Genomic DNA, 16085 nt, shown 5'->3' on the forward strand with positions numbered 1-16085 from the left:
TCCAATACAAGAGCTCAGGAGGTAGAGCCTCCAGTACTCCTGGTGCTGACTAGGGAGAGATAGCCACAGCAAGGAAAGGAGAAGAAGAAAGTACAAGAGAAACTTAACAGAAGAGAATAAAACTTCAGCAGACAAATTAAAAAAAGACACCAAGACACAGGAGAGCAAGATCAAATCTTGTGGAATTAGTGGTAATTTACTGTGGTGGATTCAGATTTGGCTGAATGCTCCCAGGCAGAAAGCTGCAGTCAATGAATTTGGACCTTTTGGAAACCGGTTACCAAACCGCAGGAATCGGTGTTAGGAACTTTGCTATTTACCATTTTAATTAACAATTTAGATGTAGGTGTTGGGGGGAATGATCTGCACGTTTGCGGATGATTACAAGATATGGGTGAGTGTTAAGACTGTAGAGGATGCTAGACTACTGGAAGCAGATCTTGATGTGTTGGAAGAATGGGCCAGTGTTTGACAAATTATGTTTAACTTAGCAAAGTGTAGAGTTATGCACATAGGCAGATCCAATGGCAAATATACTTACACCCTACAAGGAACAGAACTAGAGTCAATGGTGAAAGAAAGAGATCTGGGTGTTTTAGTGCATCACTCTCTGAAGGTTCATGATCAATGCCGTGAAGCTAGAGCTAAAGCAACAAGGATTCTATGTTGTATTCACAGGACAATTCACTATAAAACAAAGTACACCATTTTGTCCTTGTACAAGACCTTGGTTCGGCCTCAGTTAGAATACTGTGTTCAGTTTCGTTCTTGGGATAGTCAACTGAATAGGTTAGGGAGGACCAGGGGAATTGCTTATAAGTTATGCAAGGGCAGAACTAGGTTGGATATTAGGCAGTTCTTCTTTTCCCAGAGAATATTGGAGCTGTGGAACAGATTGCCAGCTTGTGCAGTGACCGCTGATTCATTGCGTTCCTTCAAGAGAGAGCTGGACTTGTTTCTGGCCGGGGCGTAGATCACCTTATACAAGAGGTAGGTATCCTGTAATATAAATGATGATCTATATGATCTCTCAGACTACTTTTCGATCACCTAAAAGGGGTCAGAGAGGAATTTCCCAGATTTTATCCCTAATTGGCCTGGGTTTCCACCTCTACCAGGAGATTACATAGCTCCAAATGGGTAGGGGCTGTCTTTATTGTGATGCACTAGACATCATAACTATACGGGACAGGCTAGCTGGACAAATGGGTCTTTTCCTGTCTGTCATTTTCGTATGTTCATACATATGAGGCTAAGGGAAGACTTAATTGAGGTGTATAAAATTATGAGGGGCCTAGATAGAGTGGATAGGAAGGACCTATTTCCCTTAGCAGAGAGGTCAATAACCAGGGGGGCATAGACTTAAATTAATTGGTAGAAGGATTAGAGGGGAGTTGAGGAGAAATCTTTTCACCCAGAGGGTGGTGGGGGTCTGGAACTCACTACCTAAAAGGGTAGTAGAGGCAGAAACCCTCATCGCATTTAAAAAGCCAGAGCCTACAGGGCTACAGACCAAGAGCTGGAAAGTGGGATTAGGCTGGATAGCTCTTTTTCGGCCGGATAGCTCTTTTTCGGCCAGCAGACACGATGGGCCGAATGGCCTCATTCTGTGCCGTAAATTTCTATGATTCTATATGATTTATCGTCTGAACTTAGGCTGTTCGGTATGACCGAGTCGAATTTTGAATACTTTTCCTGGATTGGGAACCCATTGCTGACACTAATAGAAATAGAAGAAAGTGTGCATCTCCTTAATGTGAGAACAATTACATTCCGTAAGCCACCACAGGCCTCTGAGCCTCTGTTAGAGTAAGCGAGGGGTGGGGACTTCTAAAAGTCACTGCAGTGTTGAATCTCAAGCCATATCCTAGTAGGAATCTGTGTGTGTGGAAAGGGACCTCATGCAATAGAGGAGTCTGAAATACAGGGTTTAGGAGCCCCCCTGTGGTATCAAATTCGTATCTTGATCACAAAAATTCCTTGATCAAGTGTTGTATGGTTGACATTTACTAGAGATCATGATATATTGTCCTGACCATCAGCTTTAAAGCAGCAAAAGAAAAAAACACTTAAAAAAAAGGATTACTAGAATCTTCATGTTACAAATAGGTATCACACTTCTACATCTTATATTTCACTTTCAGTAAGAAAAGTCACCTATGAAATTTATTTGTGAATTTGTTGAAGGCACGTTGAGGTTATTCTCCCCAACAAAGTATAAAAACTAATTTTTCACTTTCTACTTATACATAATCAACATCTTCAGCTCTGTTCTATTGAACAGATAACAAATACACTTACCAGACATGGTCTTAAGGTCAAGCCATTCACCTTCTGATCTACGGTTCAATTTGTGGTCTGACAATTTTCGTCCCACTGCTGCCTCTCCGCTCAGAACTTTCTGCTTGAGCCACTTCTTTTTGCCCTGCAAATTGTATTTTTAAATATAACCTCATATTGCGAATGGTTTTCAAAATATTAGTCTCATCTTCTATTCGGTTGCAACTAAATAGGCTTTACAGTTTACTCCTGATAATTTTTTGCACTACAAAAAATTGAATTAGCCAATAATTCAAATTAAATGACTGAATTGAGGAGTTGGCTGTAGATGGGTACTTCTGATGATGCATCAAACCAATTCAGAATTGTCGTGATATGCAAACATTGTATAAAACCAAAATGAAAGCTTTACAAGATAGATACAATTAGTTACCCATATTTTGAAATATTCACATTTTTGAAAATTGATAACATTGGCAAAAATATTCCTCATAATTATAAATGACATCGGGAAACACAACAGCCCGGATTTTGCGGTAGGAAGAACGGTGAGGATATCAGCGCTCACCGTTATTAAAGTGTAAATCAAACAGCAACTTCTGGTGACCGAACATGTGCAGTTAAACAGGGAAATCAGGAAGTTGCTGTCCAAGTTGTCCTGCTCAAGAAGCTGCGCTCTAATAGTATCTCGCCAAGAGGTTCGGCATTGAAACACATGGAACGCATGAAGTTGCTGTACTTACGTGACAGATACACACTAAATTAGCCAGAAAAAGTTAGGGCTTGAAAACCCAAAGATATTTTATAAATATATTAAGAGTAAGAAGATAGCTAAAGAAAGGGTAGGGCCTATTAGAGATCATGAGGGTGATCTGTGTGTGGAGGCGGGTGATGTCGGTTGGGTTCTTAATGAATACTTTGCGTCTGTTTTCACAAAGGAGAGGGGCGAAGCAGACATGGTTATCAGGGGGGAGGAGTGTGAAATATTAGATGAGATAAACATAGAGAGAGGGGAAGTATTAAGGGGTTTAGCAGCTTTAAAAGTGGATAAATCCCCAGGCCCGGATGAAATGTATCCTAGACTGTTAAGCAAAGCAAAAGAGGAAATAGCAGAGGCCCTGACCATCATTTTTCAATCCTCTCTGGCTTCAGGTGTGGTGCCGGAGGACTGCTAATGTGGTACCCTTGTTTAAAAAGGGAGAAAAGGATAGACCGAGTAATTATAGGCCAGTCAGCCTAACCTCAGTGGTGGGAAAATTATTGGAAAGAATTCTGAAGGACAGGATAAATCTTCATTTAGAAAGACACGGATTAATCAAGGATAGTCAGCACGGATTTGTTAAGGGAAGGTCGTGTCTGACAAACTTGATTGAATTTTTTGAGGAAGTAACAAGGAGGGTAGATGAGGGTAGTGCGTTTGATGTAGTGCATATGGACTTTAGCAAGGCTTTTGATAAGGTTCCACATGGCAGACTGGTCACGAAGTTAAAAGCCCATGGGATCCAGGGCAAAGTGTCAAGTTGGATTCAAAACTGGCTCGGAGACAGGAAGCAGAGGGTAATGGTTGATGGGTGTTTTTGTGACTGGAAGGCTGTTTCCAGGGGGGTTCCGCAGGGCTCAGTACTAAGTCCCTTGCTTTTTGTGGTATATATCAATGAACTAGACTTGAATATAGGGGGTATGATTAAGAATTTGCAGTTGATACTAAAATCGGCTGTGTGGTTGATACTGAAGAAGGAAGCTGTAGACTGCAGGAAAATATCAATAAATTGGTCAGGTGGCCAGAACAGTGGAAAATGTAATTCAATCCGGAGAAGTGTGAGGTAATGCATTTGGGGAGGGCTAACAAGGAAAAGGAATACACATTAAATGGTAGGACAATGAGTAGTGTAGAGGAACAAAGTGACCTTGGAGTGCAGGTCCACAGATCCCTGAAGGTAGCAGGCCAGGTAGATAAGGTGGTTAAAAAGGCATACGGAATGCTTGCCTTTATTAGCCATGGCATAAAATACAAGAGCAGGGGGGTTATGCTTCAACTGTATAAAACACTAGTTAGGCCTCAGCTAGAGTACTGCGTGCAGTTCTGGTCACCACATTACAGGAAAGATGTGATTGCACTAGAAAGAGTACAGATGAGATTTACAAGGATGTTGCTGGGAGTAGAGAATCTTAGCTATGAGGAAAGACTGGATAGGCTGGGTCTGTTTCCCTTGGAACAGAGGAGGCTGAGGGGAGACCTTATTGAGGTGTATAAAATTATGAGTGGCATAGATAAAGTGGATAGAAAGGACTTATTTCCCTTAGCAGAGGGGTCAAAAACCAGGGGGCACAGATTTAAAGTAATTGGTGGAAGGTTTAGAGGGGATTTGAGGGGAAATTTCTTCACCCAGAGGGTTGTGGGGGTCTGGAACTCGCTGCCTGAAAGGGTGGTAGAGGCTGGAACCCTAACCACATTTAAAAAGTACTTGGATGTGCACTTGGGATGCTCTAACCTGCAGGGCTACGGACCAAGAGCTGGGAAGTGGAATTAGGCTGGATAGCTCTTTGTTGGCCGGCGCAGACACGATGGGCTGAAATGGCCTCCTTCCGTGCTATAACTTTCTATGATTCTATATTGCCTTCACATACAGCTTCTTGTACGTGATAGTCGTCAAGCTCAAGAACCCAGAGCTCATCTTGAACATGTGCTCATCCTGGATATAGAAAGCATCTAGCACTTCCCACATTGCACAGGTACTGCACTTTAAAGGCCTCAGTTGTGAGCCAAACCAAACTAAACTTTTTCCCCTTAAAAATGTAATAAAATCAAACACAACATAGTTATCTAACTCTTCACATAATTCAAGGCCAAATGCATCTCACAGCTAAACGCCACACCCTCCTGGCCTTTCACACTCTATTGATCTTTTCTCTGCTCAAGATAAAGAAACTGAAATATTATTGAATTAGATACAATGCCCATGTAACTATTGTACTTTAATCTTTTCACTCCAATGTTTCTTTCCAACCATCACCTATTAAACTTACAAACTGTAATCAAATAAGTGACAGCTTGCAGTTCCAATATAGCACATTAGTTAAGCTGATCATATTGCACATTAAGCATCAACTACAATCAACACTAACACAGATGTAGCCAAATTAATATGTAACCAAGTTCACAATAAAATAATCTGAGTTTAGTTTCTGAATTGGTTACCACATTTCAGGTCGTTCCTTTTAGCTGCAGGTTCAGCTAGAAGTAATTTTCTGGCATGGCCTGTTGCAAAGACCCCTATTGCAATTTAAGACAACTCTAGAATTTAAGGCTAGGGGAGGGAACATTGAATTACTGGTAATGATGCACATAGTTTGAGCTTACCATTCTGGCTTTGTGGTCTCGGAATATACCAATGCAGTGTTCAATGATGAAAAGAAGGTAGATACCACCCAGAGCTGTAAGTCCTTTCCACAATCCATTATATTTTGTAAGGAGATCTTCAGAACTTTCATGATTTCCATGAGTATGATTATGATCATAGTCATGGTTGTGGTCATGATGACTATGATCATGGTTACCCTGTGACTGTTTTTGCAAAAAAGATAGTGATAAAACAGACATTTTGGACTTTACTCCTAATACATTTTAGAATAATTCAGGCTCTTGAAGAGCATAAACATTAACCATGATCTAAAACACTTTGCTTCTGTTAGATAATACAGTGGTAAGAAACATGGGACAATAAAATAGAACAAGGTGAGTGTCTCAGATGTTCCAGTAGATAATATTGGAACGATTTTATAATCAAAAAACAAAATCACACACATTTTGGAAACATTTATAGAAATTGTCACTATTAGGTTACCTACTATCCAAACAAAATCTGCACGCTTCAACGCAAGAAACACAAGGCAGAGTGAAAAACTTCAGCACTGCAATTTCTCAGAGATAAAACCGAGCCACAGTTTTGGCAAAAGAAATAAATGGAGGAGAGAGGACTGGTCCATCTGCGTGTTAAACTGGATAAGGCATTTCTACCACCAATGAATGCGTTTCATTAATTCTTTATTCTAAGGTGAAGGCCAACAACAAAATTCTTTTGAGCTATACAAGAATGGAAAGGGGTCAGACCAAATTACTCAAAACCAAAACCAAATCCAAATTCAAATCCCAAAACCAAAATGTTGCATTTTCTAGAAGCCTTCATGAACTGGAAAACTACAGGTGTTCCTACACAGATGGATGATAGGCAGGAAAAAAACATGAATTCATAGCAAACTCAGAGTATCTCTGATTCAGTGGCATTTGTAAATATGATAGAACGTGTGTTGAAGTTATGGCCCTGGCACTGGTGGTTGAAGCACTTCTACTTGGCACTGTCAACCTTCAAAGAGGAGACTTTCTTGGATGTTATTAATATAGTAAATCAGCTCTCCAGTGGTTAGGCAAGTTTATTCAGTGAGTATCTGAGCCAAACAGACCAGGAAGGTCCCAAGTCCAATCTCAGTTTGTTACACAAGTTAGTTGATCTTAGCCTGGGTAGCAGCAGCGTTGCTAATAATTGACCTCAGTGCTTCTGGTTAGGGAAGGGAAATCTGCTTCAGCTAAAGTCAAAGAATGTAGAAGTGGGGTGAAAATTATCTTCATTAACCACATTAAAAACAATCTGTGATGGCCATTTGGTAAATGGAACACTATAAGTCATTTTAATAAAATAAATGCCTCAATACCAGAGCAGACAGCAGTCCAGTCAGCTGGCTCCCTGAAACCTTCTCTATGCCTCTATGAACCAATCACTGCAGGAGTATCTTTGACATTCTTGCAACTGAAATCACCTTTCAGACCAAGACACATCCTTCTGCTGAGTCTAGAAGTGTATCTCACATTTTGAAATAAGTAGTAAACGCAATTGTAAGGTGAGTCCAGGCAGGAACAAGGTCCACTGAAGTCAAATATGTACAGATTATATTTGTAAGAGCATTTAAACTTTTTGTTTGGAGGTGGCTCCTAATATTAAACAGAAAAAATATATAACCAGTGTTTTAAAAGATCCTACCAATGATTTCAGCTACTAGGAAAGGTATTTTCTGCATCTCAGATTGAGGTGAAGTTTAATCATCAATAACAAATATGGGAAAAAGCAATTTGAAATATAGGGAAAAAAGTGTGAATATTAAAAAACATGGTCACAGTTAAAAATAGCACTTTAGATCATACTGGAGTAAATATGAGAAATCTCTCAGTAAAAACAACAGTACAGAGCTGCTACTGATGATGGGGAAAAAACAGGTGAGTCAAGGTGAGTGTGTATTTATACAATGGGAGAGGTACTGATCTCAAAGAAAAAAACTTCTTGGTTTCATCGTTTGATGCACATTTGCTGCATGAATAGCCATATAAAAATTCAAATTACAGAATAAAATCTGATTTTAGAAGTGTTTTCCCTCCTCCCCCAAGAATAAAAACCAAACGACAAACTATATTCTCATTAAATCAAATTGTACTTACATGTGGCATAAGATGCAGTAATGCATCACCACTGAGTGTCCCCACCGCCAGAGCCACTAGGAATGTTAGAAGATACTTGAAGCACACTTGATTGATGATAGGTACAAGGACGACACCCAGAACTGATAACAAGCTTATAACGGTGATTGAGAGGAGTCCCCAAATCCAAACTGTGTAAGAAACAATTGATTCAGAAGAATATATTAGGTTACCACAAAAACATCAAAATTAGATTAACAGTTGACAATGGTATGCACAAGAATCTTTATGTAATGAAATTGCCATACGCTAAATTCTTGCAGTTTCTTTCACTTGCGGAAGTAGTAACAAACCCATTAGCTAAATTTCAGTTTTGAACTGTTTGACAAATTTTCAAGCTTTCATTCACTTATCAAGTAGAATAATAGCCTTTGGAATATCAAGATTTCCTGTTCCATTATACGTGGGGGCATTCAATACAATTCACATTAGAAATTATGTCCACATCTAATTTATTTTAATTTACCTGAAATGTGCTATAAACAGTGTACAAAACATCATGGGATATGATCTGTATTCCACTTGTGCTACTGACTGCAAATCATTTGCGATTTCACACCATGGGGGTTTATCAGGTTGGCCTTCTTGTAGGAAATAAATAACCTCCAAACTGATTATGCATCCTCTAACTATTTGCTTAGATCAGAGGACCTGAACGACTATACCCTAATCCAAGAGTGTCCAAGCTTTAAGGTGTCAGCTTTGGCTCAGTGCTAAAAAGACAAAAAAATACTGACGCCGACATTCAAACTCAATAGGTTACAGCCCCCCAAAAATACATTACTAACCAGCTCCCAACCTTGCTTCCTTTCTGTAGCCTGATCACACCACAAATGGATAGGTGGATGCTTTGAATCTTCGTGTGGAAACATTCAACAATAACTCAAAAAATGTTTCAATGTTGTTTCCAAAAATATTATTAACTTGAATAACATTTCTGAAGCATTTAGTTCTGTAAAATAGCAGTGCTCTGCAAAATAAGAATGCTGCTGAGGAAACAGATTCAACAGTTGAACTATTGTGACAATCATAATGCATCAAAGACCTTGCACAATAATTCAATCTGGGCTCACAGGTTTGGTTTCCAGTGCTGGATCTGAAATGTAGTCTCTGGTTCAGTACTCCAATTACTTCATCAGCCTAATGGATACTAAAATTAAATTAACATTTTCATAATACACTTCATCAGACCAATAGGAGCAATGTTTAGTATATATACACATTTTTGAATGTTTCTTAATTTCTTTTTGTTTAACCTTGTTATATTTTGTGATAGAACATTCAGAATTTAATTCATTAATACTTCCATCACATACAATCATGTGTTCCCTAGCTCCAACTCTTAAAGCCTCCAAATAGGCTATGCCACAACTCTGGCCCAATAACATATTCTGAACGCACCTCAACAGTTTCAAAATGAATTTATACCAGATGGCATTTTTATTCTTTATACTTAAACTTAAAAATTATGTTTAATAAACGGTAAAGTATTTAAAAAAATAACTGAGACAACTGTTGATCAGGCAAAAATGTACCATTTCTTTGGCTTCTTGTGCTGACTAAAAACAGTTTGCTAGCTTATGTTGGCATTATTTCAAGTCAGCATGTATCCACCAAATCTTTGAGTTCAAAGGTCATCCGCTGATGCGTCCCTTAAATTCAATTTATTGATTTTGGGTACACAATTTCAATTTTTTCCAGAGAAGACAATCTGCTTTTTCAAACCATATGGCACACAATAGCAGCCAGGCATACCAAATCAAACTTGATCAGCTGCTGTGCACTGTCAATTAGGTGTTTTGTTAAATGCAGAACAAAGAGAGTACAGAAATGAGCAATGAGAAACAAAGATCTCTCACAATCCTTTCTCTGGAGAAAGAACAAAAAAAAATCAATATACCTGAAAGTGAAATAAGAAAAGTAATGACCTACATTGTTATTTCACGCTACAATGGTTAAATTATCTGAGCTATCATGCGCAAATTTCTTATTTATTTACCATCTTTAAATGACTAGTCATTAATTACTAATTACATTAGTTTTTTCAATTTTCTTAATTATCTGTCACAACAGCACGCAAGGTAATCTCTTACACCTCGTGGAAACTATTAAGTATTTACAATGCTCTGAAATAGATGATAGTGATTATAAAAGTTGTCATCTCCATTGGACGAGATTCTAATTACAAAACCCTACATAGAAAAAGCAAAATAAATACCAAAACACATTAAATATTTTCTAGCGATGTAAAACTACCCCAGATTCATTTTTCTGGTTCTCCACCTCCAGCCCAAACAAAGTGAAGCCAGAAAACCAAATGGAATGATGTTATATGCAACACAGCCAATGACCACATCTGTTTCCATGTGAAACGGTCATATCAATGAAACTATTGTTTGGACACATTTGTACCAGGTGCAGCTTCAGTGAAATAATACCGAAACTGACAGTTTGGATTGTATAGTAAGAATAGCAACAATTGCCCTTTTTTTCTTAGGATGAAGTTAGATTTTGGTCAATATCTGATCTATATTTCAATAATAACCCCACTTCCAATTTCTTCTTGGCTTTGAAAATAAAGGATACTTTACATAAGAACTTAAAAAATAGGAGCAGGAATAGGCCACTTAGCTCCGCGAGCCTGCGCCGCCATTCAATAAGATCATGACTGATCTTGGGCTCAAAGCCACTTCCCCGCTCGCTCCCCATAACCCTTCACTCCCTTATCTTGCAAAAATCTGTCTATCTCCACCTTAAATGTATTTAATGACCCAGCCTCCACAGCTCTCTGGGGCAGAGAATTCCACATATTTACGACCCTCAGAGAAGAAATTCCTCCTCATCTCAGTTCTAAAAGGGCGACCCTTTATTCTGAAACTGTGCCCCCGCGTTGTAGATTTCCCCACGAGGGGAAACATCCTCTCTGCTTCTACCTTGTCGGGCTCCCTCAGTATCTTATATGTTTCAATAAGATCACCTCTCATTCTTCTAAATTCCAATGAGTATAGGCCCAGCCTGCTCAACCTTTCCTCATAAGTCAAACCCCTCATCTCTGGAATTAACCTAGTGAATCGTCTCTGAGCTGCCTCCAATGCAAGTATATCCTTCCTTAAATAAGGAGACCAAAACTGTATGCAGTACTCAAGGTGTGGTCTCACCAATACCCTGTACAGTTGTAGCAGGACTTCCCTGCTTTTATACTCCAACCCCTTTGAAATAAAGGCCAACATTCCATTTGCCTTTTTGATTACTTGCTGTACCTGCATGCTAACTTTTTGTGTTTCATGCACAAGGACCCGCAGGTCCCCCCAAACCGTAGCATTTTGTAGTCTCTCCATTTAAATAATAATTTGCTTTTTTATTTTTCCTGCCAAAGTGTATAACCTCGCACTTTCCCACATTATACTCCATCTGCCAAATGTTTGCCCACTCACTTAGCCTGTCTATATCCCTTTGCAGGTTCTTTGAGTCCTCTGCACAACTTGCTTTCCCACCCATCTTTGTATCATCCGCAAACTTGGCTACATTACACTCGGTCCCTTCATCCAAGTCATTAATGTAGATTGTAAATAGTTGAGGCCCTAGCACCAATCCCTGTGGCACCCCACAGGTTACCGTTTGCCAACTGGAAAATTACCCATTTATCCCGACTCTCTGCTTTCTGTTAGTTAGCCAATTCTCTATCAATGCTAATATATTACCCCCAATTCAGTGAGCTCTCATCTTATGTAGTAACCTTTTATGTGGCACTTTATCGAATGCCTTCTGGAAATCCAAATACACCACATTACACCACATCCACTGGCTCACCTTTGTCCACCCTGCTCATGACCTCCTCAAAGAACTCTAGCAAATTTGTTAACGTGATTTCCCTTTCTACCCAATGTTATCACAAAACCTGTAAACATCCATTAGAGGCCAATGAAATAAGAACATTATAAAAGTGTTATAAAAGAAAGACTTTCATTTATATAGTACCTTGTCACACCCAGAGAAATGTCTCAAGCACTTAATGAGAATCATTTTTTTGAAGTGCAGTCAATGTTGTTATGTAGATGAATAAACAATGATGATATGAATGACCAGTTAATCTGTTTTTGGTAGTGTCTGTTGGTGAGGAATGTTGGTCAGGACATTTGGAGAATTCCCTACTCTGCTTAAAAAATTGTTTTGGGATCCTTAACATCCAACTGAACAAGAGCTTGGTTTAACACCTCATCTAAAAGGCAGCACTTCCAACATTGCAGATCTCCCTCAGTGCTGCACTGAAGTGTCAGCCTAGATTAAGTTCTCAAGTCCTACAGTAAGGCTTGAGCCATAATCTTCCAACTCAGAAGAGTGCTACCAACTGAGCCAATCTGACACTCACAAAGCACCTCTTTATTATCAGTATATTAACAGAGTAAACTGAAAAATTAAGCTGCTCAATAATTTTTATGCAACAGGTTCATTTAAATCTTTTTAGTACCATGTGAGCAAGGGGTTGAGTAAATTGGGAAGACAGAACTATGGCCTAGAAATTAGAGTAGGACGGAAACAGCGCCGGCCAAGGCTAACAGCCACCCACAGAAAGAACGCAGGCAACACCAAAATACCGGTGCTGCCTGCTAATTTGAGCGGAGCAGAGCATCTCTAGTGCAATGCGCTCCTTCCGGCTCAAGCCTAACAGAGGCTGAAGGTCGCGTCTGAAGGCTCTGTGCAGTGTTCTCATGCAATGTGCTGTGTCGGATCAATTTGTGACGGCTCCTGGGTTTTGCTATTGAGTCCACTGATGGCCCTTGTAGGGTTGCAGCATTGTGCGTTCACAGCTCCCCTCTTACTTTCGCGAACATTTCTCTGGATCTTGTGTGGGGTCCACAAATGGGTGCCAAACTAACTGGTACTCCACCTTCACTGGTTGCCATAGCTCCACAGGTCTTTCACCCAGATGGTTGCTGTGTGGAGATTTGTGCTCCACCATGGTACTGGAGGGGGATGGGAATGCACCGTCTTGCAACTAGCAGTGGCAGTGCACTAACCTACATATCGCATAGAGCATTCACTCCTGGTGAGTGATTCTTAAAGCACAGGCTCAGATCTGGAGGGACTGTGACTGGAAACACCACACCTCGGAGGTAGAACTCCAAACCATCGTAACACCTTCACCGAAGCATACGAGAGCATGGGCCTTACACTAAACATCCGTAAGACAAAGGTCCTCTACCAACCTGCCCCCTCCACACAGTGCTGACCCCCGATTATTAAAATCCACGACAAGGCCTTGGACAATGTGGACCACTTTCCATACCTCGGAGCCTACTGTCAACAAGGGCAGACGTCGACGACGAAGTCCAACACCGCCTTCAGTGTGCCAGTGCAGCCTTCGGTCGCCTGAGGAAGAGAGTGTTTGAAGACCAGGTCCTCAAACCCGGCAGTAAGCTCATGGTCTACAGGGCAGAAGTGATACCTGCCCTGCTGTATGCCTCAGAGACATGGACCATGTACAGCAGGCAGCTCAAAGCACTGGAGTGGTACCACCAATGCTGCCTCCGCAAGATCCTGCAAATCCATTGGCAGGATAGGCGCACCAACGTCAGTGTTCTTGCTCAGGCCAACATCCCCAGCATCGAAGCTCTGACCACGCTCAATCAGCTCCGATGGACGGGTCACATTGTCCGCATTGCCCGATACGAGACTCCCAAAACAAGCGCTCTATTCGGAGCTTCCCAGTCGCTCTCTCTCTTCCCCCCAGTCGCTCTCTCTTCCCCCCAGTCGCTCTCTCTCTTCCCCCCAAGTCGCTCTCTCTCTTCCCCCCCAGTCGCTCCCTCTCTTCCCCTCCAGTCGCTCTCTCTCTCACTTCCAACAACAACATGCCCTCAAAAACCTCGGCACCGCCAGGCACTCAGCTAGTCTATATATCTATCTATCTATATATATAAATCGGTACATCTGTCTGTCTGTCATTCTGTCTGTCATCGCGTGTGCATCTGTCGGGCTATGCGCTCGAAAGTTACAGGGCGTACCTACGCGCGCGTTACCTCCAAAGAAAGCTTACGCTTCCGAGACGGTTTTAAGCGTATTTACGTTTCGGCGGGCTAAAATCGCCGCCCGCGGTATCGAAAAACCTTCAACATTCCGCTCATTAGCATCTCATTATCCGCTCATTAGCGACAGAGTGACCTCGAGTTCGACCAATCGTACGGCGGCTTGCTGCCGCGTGCGGCCGGCCCTCCTACGGTCGAGTGACGGGACGATTGACCAATCCTACGCTTCGGTGACCTGACGGTCGACCAATCGGTGCGTGTGTGGGCGGGCCGTATCATTCTGAACGAGGGGAGTCGCCGCCATCTTGCTTCCGTTCTTTTTCCTGCTTTCTGCGTCTTTCTTTCAAAATATACATTTCCAGCAAAATAAAATTGAATTTATTAAATTGTTTAAAAAAAAACTTCATTCATTTGTAAATATTTTTTCTAACCTCAACATTCTTTTTGCTACCTTTCCCCGTTTTTTTTGTTAGGCCCTGAAAGCCTGGGCCCTTTCTTGCCCAGCCAGGCCCGAGCTAGGGCTTCTGCTAAGCTCCTCACCTCCCCCCCCCCCCCCCTCCACGCGTCACGTTACCCGGGGCAACGGCGTCAGCCACGAGGGTCAGGGTGCGCGCGCAGCAGGAGAGACGCGGCGTCTCTGTTCCGCGCTCGGCTCGGGCGGTGGGGGGGGCGGGGCTCGGCCGCCGGCCGTCTCTCAGAGCCGCAATCGGGCTCGGCCGGGGGGGTGGGCGTGGGGGCGGGGCTCGGGGGCCGGCCATCTCTCAGAGCCGCAATCGGGCTCGGCCGCCGGCTGTCTCTCAGAGCCGCAATCGGGCTCGGCCGGGGGGGGGGGGGGGGGGGGGGCGGGGCTCGGGCCGCCAGCCGTCTCTCAGAGCTGCAATCGGGCTCGGCCGGGGGTGGGGGGGGGGGGGGGGGGCGGGGCTCGGCCGCCTGCCGTCTCTCAGAGCCGCAATCGGGCTCGGCCGCCGGCCGTCTCTCAGAGCCGCAATCGGGCTCGTCCGCCTGCCGTCTCTCAGAGCCGCAATCGGGCTCAGCCGGGGGGGGGGGGGGGGGGCGGGGGCTCGGAGAGCGGGGCTCTCGGCCGGGGGGGGGGGTGGCGGGGGCTCGGAGAGCGGGGCTCTCGGCCTGGGCTCCCCCGTCCCCCCTTCCCCCCCCCGCCCCCCCCTTCCCCCCCCTCCCTCCCCCCTCCCTTCTCCCCCCCCGCCCCCCTCCCTTCCCCCCCGCCCCTTACCCCCCACCCCCCTCCCCTCCCCCCCCCCCCCGCCCTCCCTTCCCCCCCCGCTCTCTTCCCCCCCACCCGCTCTCTCTTCCCCCCAGTCGCTCTCTCTTCCCCCCAGTCGCTCTCTCTCTTCCCCCCAGTCGCTCTCTCTCTCCCCCCCCCAGTCGCTCTCTCTCTCTCTCTTCCAACAACAACATGCCCTCGAAAAAGCCTCGGCACTGCCGGGCACTTCAGCTAGTCTTCTTCTATATATATAAAATAGCTCTTCTGTCCTTCCGTCTGTCTGTGTCTGTATGTGTCTGTCTGTGTCTGTCTGCAATACACTCAAAAGTTATAGAGCGTACCTACACATGTGTTATATCAAAAGAAAGCTTATGATTCCAGAATGGTCATAAGCGTATTTACTTTTTGCTCAGACAAAAATTGTTCAGACAGTATCCAAAAAAACGTTCAAAATTCCGCTCATTATCATTGAGTGACGTGAAGGTTGACCAATCGTACAGTCGAGCGACCTGACGGTTGACCAATCACTGCGTCACGGGGGGCGGGTTCATTGCGTGTGCGGGCGGGGGCCATCCTAGAGTTGAGTGACGTGATGATTGGCCAATCCTACAGTTGAGTGACCTGATGGTTGACCAATCGGTGCGTCTGTGGGCGGGCCTAATCATTCTGAACTGAGGTGAGTGTCAGCCATCTTGATTCCTAAGTTGATTTTCCCCCCCCCCACCTTTCTGTACGTGTGCAGGGGATTTTATCCAGCACAAATTCGGGTACTTAGGAGCCCAAATAGCTCATTATATTATTTGCGTGTAATAAATGAGTCCAGTATGTCATTATTTTCTCGAGGTCTTATGCCTGCAGGCCTCAGGCCTTGAAGCCTGGGGCCTCTCTTTGCCAACCATGCTCGAGCTAGGCAATTGTCTCTCTGCTTGTGGCAAGCTCCTCACCCCCCAGTCTCCCCCGTCACGTTACCCCGGGGTAACGGCGTCGGCCGCGAGGGACACGGGACAGGCACAGGGTGCGCGTGCAGCAGGCG

General features: G+C 43.4%; 1 protein-coding gene across 2 annotated transcripts in view; it reads right to left on the reverse strand.

The window, feature by feature from the left end:
* Positions 1–16085, reverse strand: part of slc39a10 (solute carrier family 39 member 10) — a 136055-nt gene that overhangs the window by 34994 nt on the left and 84976 nt on the right. For both annotated transcript variants that reach the window (XM_085985839.1, XM_085985838.1), the window contains exons 4-6: positions 7769–7938; positions 5642–5845; positions 2302–2425 (exon numbers count right to left, since the gene is read on the reverse strand). In XM_085985839.1, coding sequence (XP_085841965.1) covers positions 2302–2425; positions 5642–5845; positions 7769–7938 — 498 coding nt within the window. The remainder of the gene's footprint in view (positions 1–2301; positions 2426–5641; positions 5846–7768; positions 7939–16085) is intronic.

This window comes from Somniosus microcephalus, chromosome 4, assembly GCF_052327205.1.
Source record: "Somniosus microcephalus isolate GS21.2 chromosome 4, FLI_Smic_1.0, whole genome shotgun sequence".
NCBI classification, from domain to species: Eukaryota; Metazoa; Chordata; class Chondrichthyes; order Squaliformes; family Somniosidae; genus Somniosus; species Somniosus microcephalus.